Raw genomic sequence first — 11,985 nt, forward strand, 5'->3', positions numbered from 1 at the left:
CAAAGTGTTTTAGGCAAAAATTTGAAGGAAAAAAAGTTTCATTCCTCTTGTTATTTTCATTCCTTCAAATCAGTTTGGTTTTTTTTTTTAAGTTTATCTTTCTATATTTAAGAAATGCCGGAAAAAAATCTTTGTCTTGCACATTGATTCTCAAAATAAAATAAAATAAAATTTTATTAAAATCTGTTTCTCAATATTTAAGAATTCAAATTTCAAACTTACTTTGTTGAACGTAATTTCTAAAATACAAAATTTGTCATTTATGTTAACTTTTTTTTTTGCCAACGGTGATTTATGTTAACTAATTTGATTAGATTAAATACCTTAAGTAAATTAGTTAATTATAAAAAATATGACATGCTTTTTCTAAAACGTTATGATTATTTTTTTTTAATAATCTTCCTCTCTCTTCTATATGATTATGCATTATATATATTAAATTGGTTTTATGATCATGGTAAACAATTTAAGAATTTATTAATAAGTTAAGGTGTATCTAGCACTTCGAAGTGTTTTTTTTTAAAATCAATACTGAAAGTCAATACAGGTGCCAAAGTCAAAGACCCTAATCTCCTTTTACAACCTCCCCCTCACCCATAGAAGGTAGTTCGTCCAAGATACAAAAAATACTTTCCATGGTATGTAAGAACCTCAAAGTGTTTTTTCAGGTACATTTAGCACTTTAAAATATTTTATGGCGTGGATGGATCAAAAAATATTTTTGGGTGCTAGATGTATGTAAAAAAATACTTTAATGTGCTAGATACACACAAAAAATACTTTAAAGAGCCAGACGCACTTAAAAAAAATTACTTCAAAGTATTGGATGTATCATAAAAAATTTTCGACTATGGATACTGGATGCACTCGAGACAATACTCCAAGGTGTAGATGCACTCATACACATTAACTGTTTAATAATTTAATTTTTTTAATTTTAAAAATTCATTTCGTAGTGTAATATTATATAAAATAAAACTAAATTATTAGATATGTATTAGTTTAGCAAATACTTCTTTTCATCCCTATATTATTTTTTTTTTTCATGGGAATATGTCTGGGATGAAAGTCATTATATTTTTATCAATATATAAAATTAATTTATTATTTTCTTTTAACCAAACCCGATCTTGTATAAATTTAGCTTTTATGAGTGGCATAAAATTCTAAGTTTTTAACCAATTCCAAGAATGAAATTGTGGGTAATAAAAAAAATCGCAAATTAAAGGTGATATAATGTTTTTGATATTACATTTTCTGCGGGAGAGCTAGGATGTTAATTTTTTTTTGGTTATTTTTCCATTTTTTAAATTTTCATTTTGGGATTGTAAATATGTGAATACTTCACATGCATAGGTGCCTAGGTGGATAATGGCTATGTGTTGGCATGTTGTTTGATCAAAGGTAATTAGAGGAATGAAGTTACCTTTGATGTTTATTGTATACTTACAAACTTATTTTCAAAAAATTGTAAAATAAAATGAGATTTGACGGATATTTTTGTCTTTTTATATTAACAACATTGTACTAGTAATTGTTTAAAAAAATATTTAGACTTTCTATAAATTTAAAAAGCAAATAAGTAATTGTTTATAAACTTCCAAAAAGAAATTTCAAAGAAGTTAAGACTTAAGTATTGTTTGAGATCATAATTGGACACTACAAAAGTACTTATTCATATAATTTTAAATAATTTTTTTTTCATATACTCGCTTTATATTCTATAAAGGCATAAATTATTATCTAAAAACTATTTTTGAGAAATAGTACTACCATTCTAAATAAGCACTAACTAAATTCAATCCAACCACTCTATGCCTCTTCTAGTTTTGCTAGATTAGTTCATTTTAATATATGCACAAAATAAATGAGGTTTTTCTTTCTTTTTGTTAAAATCATTCTTTCAAATCTGTTCTTAAAAAAAATGCAAAAGAAACCTTTTCCACATACCGTTTCTCAAAATAAAATAAAATATCCTGAATAATTTTTTTTACTGGAAGAATAAATCTTTTTCTTAATCTTTAAGAATCCAAATTTCAAAATTACTTTCATCCAGGTAATTTCTAAAGACGAAAATACAAAATTTGCCATTTTGTTTGTATAGACAAGATTTAAAAAGTTTGGTTCAAATTTCGCTTTCCTCCCTTGAGAAATAATGACAAAATTGTTTCTAATTTAAAATACATCCATGAATTTTGAAAATTTTTACTTGCAACATTCATTATCTCTCTTTTAAAAAATAATAAAAACCACCAACCAAATTTGTCGTAATACCTGCAACTATAGGATACATTTGTCTTTGTAAATTAATCTTTTTTTACTTTTATTTATTTTTTCCTTTTAATTTTACTTTTCCATGCTTTTAATTAGAATTAGATTAGATAGATTAGACTAGACTTAAAAGAGAATGATTGGAATAGATTTCAGCTCATTATTATTTTACCTAATTGATTTAAGATAACTTCATAATCCTTGCCATTTTTATGAAAGATTTTCAAAGATTAATCTTTTGAAATTTGGCAGTGCCTTTATTTTATTTGGTTTTTGTTTCAAACATTAATATCCTTTTTCATGTCATTCTCGTTTCCGCGGCATTTCAAATGTAACAGTTTTGCTGATTTTTATCTAGAAAAATTTGCTGATTTTTTAATGCAGAAACAAAGATTGGTGATAAAGAAAAGAAAAAAATATAAAAAATATATCTCTTAAATTTTAAAATTCTAAACTAGTTTTGTGCATTATACTTTAATAACAATTAACTACGTTTGAAAAACAAATATCAACATATTTTTGTAAAAATTTAAAAGATATTTTTTGACATTTTTTTCTTAAAAAAATATTATTTAAAGCAACAAATAAAATATCAATAATGCATACAATACTGAATTGGTTAATAAACCAATTAAGGGAGTAGATCAACAAATTACATATAATTCAATGAAATAGAGATACCAAAATGTAAATATTATAGATTGTTATTTTTTAACTCAAAACAATGTTATTTTAGACTGTAATTAAAAAATATAAAATATAATCTAATCAACTTATTTGAAATTCTTAATCGAACCAGTTTAAAAAATTGTTCATCAGACCTGGGCGAGGTTTTAATAGGATGAAGCAATGAAAGTAGTGTTTGGATTAACTGTTCAAAAGTAACTTTACTGCATTTAAAATAAAGCAATCAAAATATACTACTTCCGGTCATAATTATAAGAGTTAGTTGACTAATTTGAGGAGATTAAGAAAAGACGTTGGATTAGTTATTTGTAATAAATATGTGTTGTCTTTCCTAAAATATCCTTACTAATCAAGTGTATTGGCTAAAATTACTATTATTAGAAGGATTACTTTAGGAAAAAATATAAATATGAGAGATAAAGTGAATTTGAATCTTATATTTAAAATTAAAATAAAAATTAAATAAGATCTTATATTAAGTAATTAGTAGGTTTTTTTGGATGGAATTTATGTGGGCTCCACACGCTTACACGTGGTTGAATCTCCACCGTTCATTTCTTCCAGTTAATGAATCCTTCTCGTTCAAATGCCCAAGAAAAATAAATTCCCAGTTCATCCGATCTATTTCTATTGTCTTCACTCAAAAGGCTCTCTGTTTCCGTTTTCGGTTTCGGTTTCCTTTTCGTTTTTATTCCTTCCTTCTTCAGTTCAGCTCACGCCCGTAAGCCTCCATGTCCTCTTCGTCCGTTACTCCTCGCCATTCTCTCCAGAACTCGTTCCATTACAACGCTATGCTCTTTCTCTCTTCTTCTTCTTCTTCTCTCTCTTCTTCTTCTTCTTCTTCCTCACAGTTCTGCTCAGTTCACTTACTTTCTTCTTCCGTTACTCCAACGAAGCATAATTGGGTCACTTACTTTCTTCTCCCTATCATATTGCATTAACATGTCTGAACCGTTTCTTAACAGATAATTCCTAATTCATAGGCTATTCGGTTTTTCCGCGTGACCCAGATCCGAAAACTTCTTATTCTCTCTCTTTCTCTTCCTAATTCTGGAATATTTTCTCCGTAGGATCTCTACTTCCTTATCCTTTCTTTTGCTTTACAGCTCACATTCCAAATCCAGAAAGGTAAAAAGTGCAATTCTTGTCTTTCTGGTTGAGATAGTTGTTTCGCTTAGTTGGGGCGCCTGCTTCGTTGGTGGCATTGACACGTTTGTTGCAGAAAAACATTGGAGGGCAACCATTTTAGAGCGTTCGTAATTATGAAGGCGAGATTTCCATGATCCACATTTACCAATTGTGGTTTGGTTTCGCAACTGCTCACAACTGACACGGCTGTAGTAGTGTTCACCTTTAAACCATCTTCTTCCAAAGTGGGTGCTCGTGATTTGGATTCTCGCTGACGTAAGGAATTTTGATTTGGGGCACACTTTTTCCTTGATTTTATTCTCCATTGGAGTCAACCGTCAGAATTCCTACGAATTTCTCAGGATATGCGTATTCGTGATTTGGGGATCTGGCTCTCGTTCCACTGAAGCAACAGAGAAGCATTGGGTCTAGTTCATTTTATTGGTCATAACTCGGAGATATAGCATGCTGAGGCGGACCAAGGCATCAATTCTAGCATAGAACGTTAATATTTGTTTGTGTGAAAGTGACAATATTGATTGATTGGAGTGTATTTGAGAAATTTTGTGGCCTCTAAACTTGTGTTATGGGTTGTATGTGCTCGAAACCGAAATCTTCAAATGATTACGTTGCTGAGAACCTGGCCAGAGACAAGGATACGAAGGCAAATAGAATCTCAAAACATTTGACTTTGGGAGAGAAGGTCGCAATAGAGGCTGATGGTAGTGGTAATGATGCGACTACACGGTTGATATCTAATCCGTCTCGGGATGGAACTTCAGGGTCCGCTTCCGTGTCATCAGATGAGGGGGAGAAGAGCGGAGAACCAGAAACTACCGCAAAGCCGGCAAAACAGCTGGTTCATATGGCCTCAAACATGGGAATTGGAAATGGAGGACAAGGACAACCTAAGATGGCTAGGATAGTTACCGTACCTAAAGGGGAAAGAGGAGCTCAAGTTCTTGCTGGCTGGCCTTCTTGGCTTACTGCAGTTGCAGGGGAAGCCATTAATGGTTGGATACCTCGCAGAGCAGACTCATATGAGAAGTTGGAGAAGGTATGTTGGGTCACTTGGTACATTTATTGTTAATATGATTATTTATTTATTGATTTCTTTGATAGATAAATAGATTAGCAATCCTTTAAGCCTATGATTTGTATTTGAAATCTTATTATTGGCTCTCAGATGTGGAAGCATCCTCTGCCTGATGATCATAGTGTTCAAAGACATGCCTCTTGATTGAAGAGATTCAGCGAACCATGTTTTAGCTATAATGTAACTTATGGCGGTCACCATTTAAAATTTAGAAGAATGTTGCAAAGTACTTTTTTCTTTTCAAATAATTTGTTAAGTTGTTGTATGCTCGGAAGCGTTTATTGCTGGGGAGAAACTTGTTTTCTTCCGTACTTGAAGCATGAAATATTATTTTTTGTTTCAGTTGATAAGGTTTTAACCCTCTCGAGGTTCTTAAGAATAACCATTTGGCTCGAGTGCAGCTTTGATGTCTATTTATAGTTCTTCCTTGGCCGATTCTTTTGTCTTTTAATTCAAGGAGAATTTATCCTATGTTTTTCTTAAAATAGGAAAATAAAGTTTCCCGTCATTCTGCAGATTGGGCAAGGAACTTACAGCAGTGTTTACCGAGCTCGTGATCTAGAAACAAACAAAATTGTTGCGTTGAAGAAGGTTCGATTTGCTAATATGGATCCAGAAAGTGTTCGTTTTATGGCAAGAGAAATCATTGTACTGCGAAGGCTTGATCATCCAAATGTCATGAAACTTGACGGCATCATTACTTCACGGGTCTCCGGTAGCTTGTATCTTGTTTTCGAATATATGGAGCATGATCTTGCGGGGCTTGCAGCAACACCTGGCATCAAGTTCACTGAAGGGCAGGTAGTTGATTTTTCCTTCTGATTGTGTCCATCCATTGTTCAGACAAAAACCTGTTTTTGTTTTTTGTTGCTCTAAATCTAACACCAACCTTTTGGTCAAATCAATTTTATTAGCGTCTTTTTAGATATATTTAATTTAATTTAATGTGAGTTTTTTAATATAAATTTGCTTAATGCTTAATTATGGTCATTACGAGTCTTGTAAGATTTTGGAAGTCACTGCATGATTACAGCAGAATTGTCTGATACAAGCCAAAAACTATCAAGCTAGAAATAGAATCTTGAGCTAAACTCACGTTTCTATAAATATTTTCTCTTAAACTAAATATTATAGGCCAAACATATTAGTATTGTAGAAATTTAAGTTTCTACAACAGAATTTTCCTCATTCATGTCTTTTATTTCTTCAGTTTGCACAAGGGGCTCATATTTTCTGTGATACTGCAGATCAAATGTTATATGCAACAGTTGCTTCGTGGTATTGAGCATTGCCACAGTCATGGTGTTCTACATCGAGACATCAAGGGCTCAAATCTTCTGATTGACAAGAATGGCAATCTAAAGATTGGTGATTTTGGGCTAGCAACTTTCTTTGAGCCTTCTAAGGCTCAGGTTTTGACAAGTCGTGTGGTAACCTTGTGGTACCGACCACCTGAACTCCTACTGGGAGCCACAAATTATGGAGTTGCAGTGGACTTGTGGAGTGCTGGTTGCATTCTTGCGGAGTTGTTTGCTGGAAAGCCTATAATGCCTGGACGAACAGAGGTAGTGCCTTCTTACATTCTATATTTTATTGGACATACTGAAACCTAACCATCCATTTTTCTGAGCAGAATCAAGTCTGAAGTAGACAAATTTCTCTTCTTTCTTCTTAGCATCCTTACATGAGTGTTGGAAGATGAATCATCCATGGAAGTAGAATGGAATTATTCTTAAGAAAATTGTCACGTTTCTAGCCTAAAATCCATGAGCATATTATTGCATCTGCTTGTTTAATCTGCAACCATCATAACGATTGAAAATGCTCTTACACGTTTAGCTGCTCCTCTATTGGAAACTGTATAAGCCCAAAAGTTTGCTAGTTAATCTTTTGCCAAATACTTAATTTCAGATTGTCTCCATTAATTGAAATATCCTGTAATAATTAAAGGCCATTGTTATGCAGACTTCAACTCTGTCATTGATATTAATCAATATCAATATATCTATCAAAGTTGTGAAAAGCCATACTGTTTACAAGCTGTGAATAGTGCAACATATCTCAAACTCTGTGCAAATACATGGGGGTCCACTCTAGTCTTTGAACATGTGGAACTTTTTAGGACTTAACTGGGCAACAAGATAAGGTCTTGCTATCTATTTTCTAGGTGGAGCAACTTCACAAAATCTTTAAACTCTGTGGATCACCATCTGAAGAATACTGGAAGAAGTCAAAGCTACCACATGCAACAATTTTCAAACCTCAACATCCCTACAAACGTGTTGTTGCTGAGACATTTAAGGATTTTCCTCCATCAGCATTAAGCCTTTTGGAAGTCCTCCTTGCTATTGAACCTGACGATCGAGGAACTGCTTCTTTAGCACTTCACAGCGAGGTAGCTATAAGTTCTACTTAAGTTGAAGCACAAGTTCGAATGGAGTGGGATTAGTCTGTCCTATACTCCTATTCTACCATTATATTTTTCACGGTGCAATCTCATGGCATTGTTAGTATATGCCTTTTGAACTTTATTTTTCCTTTCTAACTAACAGTTCTCTTTGTGTAGTTCTTTACCACAAAGCCTCTTCCATGTGATCCTTCTACTTTGCCAAGATATCCACCAAGCAAGGAGTTTGATGTCAAGTTTCGACAAGAAGAAGCCAGAAGGTATTCCATTGGAAATTCTAATAATTTGGTCACATCTGATATTAGCATAGTCAATAATTGTAAAAACAGAAAATGCTGCTGCTACATTTTTTTGATATTTATTTTTAATGAAAAAAATTATCTGGTGAGCTAGCACTCTTTTGATACCATTGTTCTATAATATTATATGAACTTGCTTCTGAATAATGATAAAGTGGCTTTTTTACTTGCCCTTCTCTTTGAGATATCAACTTTCAAATCCTCTAATTAATCTTTGTAATTGAGATCAAAGTTTTTTCTCCTTCTTTTAGCTTAATGGTATGGGCATGATTTGCAATTGAAAGACGCTCAACTTTCTATACCTTTTCTTTCTCCATGCATGTTACTTTTGTTACCCATTTGTTCGTTTGAATACAGACGAAGAGCTGCAAATAATAAAGGAAATGCAGAGGAATTCTCTAGCAAGGTTTCCAAAGATTCTAAAGCTGTTCCAGCACCTGATGCTAAGGCTGAGTTACGGTCATCAATTGAGGTACCTCACTTCATAGATTAAAAAGTTTGTGGATCTCCTGTTCATAAGAACTTTATGAGAATTGTCTAATACGCATTGTTCCATGTCTTGTCCTCCCCTTTCCTTCAGAAAAGACAAGGACAAGCTAACCCTAAATGTATTAGCGAGAAGTTCAATCCTGATGAGGATGGTGGTTCTGGCTTCCCTATTGAACCTTCAAAGACACGAGCACTCAATGCCTTCTCTCATTCTGGTCAGTCAATGCATCCAAGTGTGTATGGATCTTCACGTAATATGAATTTAAACAAGGAAGAGTCTATTGCTGGCCCTGGCCGTGTGTATAATTCAGGAAATCCTGCAGAATTAAGAAAACAAAGATCCTACATGAACAGGAATGCTGCTCAATTGTCGAGGTTTTCTAATTCAGTTGCCAATGGAGGTGGTTTAAAGCTTGATATGAGTGGAGATGCTAGTTCACAGTGGCCTGATGATTGCTTTGGCACACGATATGACCATCTTGTTGATGACGAATCCAACCAATTGCTCAAGTCTATGCACAAGAAGGAAATGCATCCTTGCGCAAAGGAGTCTTCCAAGGTAGAGAAAATACATGTATTTGTGCAATTGATCCTTTTTTTTTTTAATCCCCATTTAAAATTTTGTCTCTATTAATTACTGAACCACCAGGTAAAAAAAGAGGAATGAAAGATGATTATGCTGTGACTGACTGATGGTTTATAATCAATATGATTATGGAGCTACCTACTAATACCTTGATTTTTTAACCCAGAAAAACAGATGTAATACCTTGATCTTCTTTTTGTGATGCAGGCCTTTGCCCCAAAAAATGGTCAAATGTACTATTCAGGGCCTCTAGTCCCTGGAGGTGAAAATCTCGATGAAATGCTTAAGGAGCATGAAAGGCAAATCCTACAAGCTGTCCGCAAGGCACGGTCAGATAAGGTCAAGATCAGTAAATGCTGCAATGACACTGGCCAAACTGAATCCCTACTTCACCATGTGGGAAATCGCTAGCGAGACTTTCAATAGGATGGCTATGATGCTTCAACTTGGGATGTGGATGCCTGCATCTTTCTTCTGGAATTTTGACAAACGTTGATGCTGAGAAATAATTTCAGGAATCATGGAGCCTTATCAAGGGTTCTCGGAACATCAATGATTATGGTTTCTGTCTCAGTTCTAACCACCAAACCGTAGTTATTTTGAAGGTGGATGGCGTGGAGAGCAATTGAAATCGATGGCAAATGGGAGTCCGACTGTACAAGATTTGATAGTTTTTTAAATTTACTCACCAGAAAATTGTTTTGTTTCTAGATGGTGAGGTCATTTTCTGCTGACAATGATCGGTTACTCAATATTTAACTTGTACAGGTGAAGTTGATTTTGCTGAACCAGATTACACTTATTCGAAATGCAAAGTGCATTAAGCTTATCATCTTTAATCGAAATGCAATGGCTCTCTCAGCAACCTGTCAGAGAAAAAGCTGGCAATATTGTGAATTTGTAATGCATTTCATAACTTTATTTTTCTCTAGGCTAAAGGTCAAAATTGTATAGCGATTTTTTCGTGAGAATGATTTACTTGTATTCAATGTCCAGTATGCAGATCATTTTCTGTAAAATTATAAAGGAATTCTATTATTTATTTATTCTTTCAAAATATGATAAACCTTGTTTTTTCTCAAAAGAGTAATACTTAATGAAATTGCGATGCTCTATTATGCATTGCACGAAACATCCTAGTTTGTTACTTGATCGTTGATTAAATGTTTTCCTTGTATTAAGAAAAGGCTGTAATAATGTGGAGAGGTAAAGGGGGGCAAAACAAAAGACGTGCAGTGAAGATACTTCTTTTCTTGCGGGAATCAATGGAAAATGACAAAAAAAAAAAAATCCTCAAAAGAAACAAAAAATCTCGACTGAATCCATGTTAAGTCATTCTCTTCAAAATTAGAGAGGAAAAAAAAGGTGAAAATTCATATGCTCCCAACTAATTTTCCTTGTTATCTAGAACTTGATTATTTTCAATAATAACCACAAGGACATTACTCTAACATTATCAATAAAAAACAATGAATAAAGAAACCTACCTCACTCAGGATTTGGACTCATTTAGCACAAACCCCATGTAGTAGTAGTAGTAATAATAATAATAATAATAATAATTATTATTATTATTATTATATTGTTAAATTAGCAAGAACTCATGAAGCATATGAATTGCTCTCCCACTCCATTTTTGGTCTTAAGTAATACGATGCTGAATTAAGGAAATGTATATACGGTCACTGTCACATAAAAAGGAGGGAACAAGTAAGACGAAGGTTTAGATGAAAAGGTGGTTGTTTTATAGGCTTTGCCAGGACTCCAGTTATTGTGCCCTTGAGAAAAGAGATCTCACCAACTTAGCAGATCCACCAACAAGCACTGTAATGTTTTTGATTCATTTAGAATTCTTTCAGCTCTTTTGTCCTCATCGAATATTCCCTTCTTCTTCAAGCATCAAACACTAATCACTCTCTCCATACCTTCATTCATTCACCTCTCTTCCTCTTGAAATTCTCACCTTCTTCTTCTACTTCTTCCTCCCAAACATCACACCAAGTAAAACCACAATTGTTGATTCTTCTGCAATTTCCGACGTAACTATGAGGCCCAAAGCTAATCAAACCCTGAACTTGAAGCTCCTCATTCTGGGGCTTCTGGTTTCTGTTTTGCTCATCTTTTTGCTGAGATCAAACTTCTCTTCTTCAAACCAAGACCTGTCTAATCCAAGTTCTTCACATACAGCAGTAGCCATGGATTCTTCAAATGGTGAGAAAGAGAAGAGTACTGAGACAAGAGATTGTCCACTTGTTTGCAACAAGATCCCAGCTTCTCTAGCTCAAGCTCTGATCCATTACTCAACCACAACCATAACCCCACAACACACGCTGAAAGAGATATCAGTGACAGCAAGAGTTTTGGAGAAGAGATCTCCATGCAATTTCTTAGTCATTGGCTTAGGCCATGACAGCCTCATGTGGAGTTCTCTCAACTATGGTGGCAGAGGTCGAGTCCTACTTGATTTAATACCTCCCCCTCCTAAAAATATGGAGGACTTTTGAAGGATTTGGTAGAAGCCAGGGACTGGGGGAGATCTAATGATTTGTTAGGATTTAGAAATATTTTCTAATAGAGATATGTATATAAGGAGATCTGTTAGGATTTTGAAATTATTTTGATCCTCCTAATCATGTAGTCTATGTATAGCAAGTTTTATCTATCAAATATGATTTATCATTGTATCTAACTCTTCTTATAGGGTGCTTGGTTACCTTCAAAAACATTTTTTTTTTTAAAAAAGTGTTTTTTATATAAGTTGAGACAAAACTTCTCTCACATACTTATTTTGAACTCTATAGAATAATTTCTAAAAAGCTAATCCAAACACCCCTTAATTAGTCACATGAAATGTATCATTGGTTTAGACCTGTACTAAGAAAAACATACATCCATTGCTTAAAACTTCAAGATATTATGTGCATATGTGGCTTTTTGCCATATATATTAGCACAATTATACTTAATTTTTGAGATTTTTCCCTCTCATTTACTCTTGCATTTGATATCTCATGTGACAAAAA

At 33.6% G+C, this 11,985-nt stretch overlaps 2 protein-coding genes across 4 annotated transcripts; both read left to right on the forward strand.

Moving 5' to 3' along the window:
• The first annotated feature begins 3,888 nt into the window (after nt 1-3,888).
• Nucleotides 3,889-10,005, forward strand: LOC114715782 (probable serine/threonine-protein kinase At1g09600). Of its 3 annotated transcripts, XM_028900682.1 has the most exons (9): nt 3,889-4,086; nt 4,181-5,143; nt 5,699-5,983; nt 6,430-6,747; nt 7,350-7,577; nt 7,749-7,849; nt 8,246-8,360; nt 8,469-8,936; nt 9,171-10,005. In XM_028900682.1, the coding sequence occupies exons 2-9, from the start codon at nt 4,673-4,675 to the stop codon at nt 9,372-9,374; spliced, it is 2,190 nt and encodes a 729-aa protein (XP_028756515.1). In that variant the 5' UTR covers nt 3,889-4,086; nt 4,181-4,672; the 3' UTR covers nt 9,375-10,005. The 3 variants fall into 3 exon arrangements, with proteins under 3 accessions (XP_028756515.1, XP_028756510.1, XP_028756523.1); XM_028900677.1 differs by having other exon boundaries at nt 3,889-5,143; XM_028900690.1 differs by lacking the exon at nt 9,171-10,005 and having other exon boundaries at nt 3,889-5,143; nt 8,469-8,592; nt 8,732-8,916.
• Nucleotides 10,006-11,008: 1,003 nt separating this feature from the next.
• Nucleotides 11,009-11,467, forward strand: LOC114715766 (glucuronoxylan 4-O-methyltransferase 1-like). The gene has a single exon (XM_028900653.1). It carries the CDS (start codon nt 11,009-11,011, stop codon nt 11,465-11,467), a length of 459 nt encoding a protein of 152 aa, XP_028756486.1.
• Nucleotides 11,468-11,985: the final 518 nt, after the last annotated feature.

The sequence above is a fragment of the Neltuma alba genome, unplaced genomic scaffold, assembly GCF_004799145.2.
Source record: "Neltuma alba isolate B1F8T4 unplaced genomic scaffold, ASM479914v2 tig00002037_pilon, whole genome shotgun sequence".
Classification (NCBI taxonomy): Eukaryota; Viridiplantae; Streptophyta; class Magnoliopsida; order Fabales; family Fabaceae; genus Neltuma; species Neltuma alba.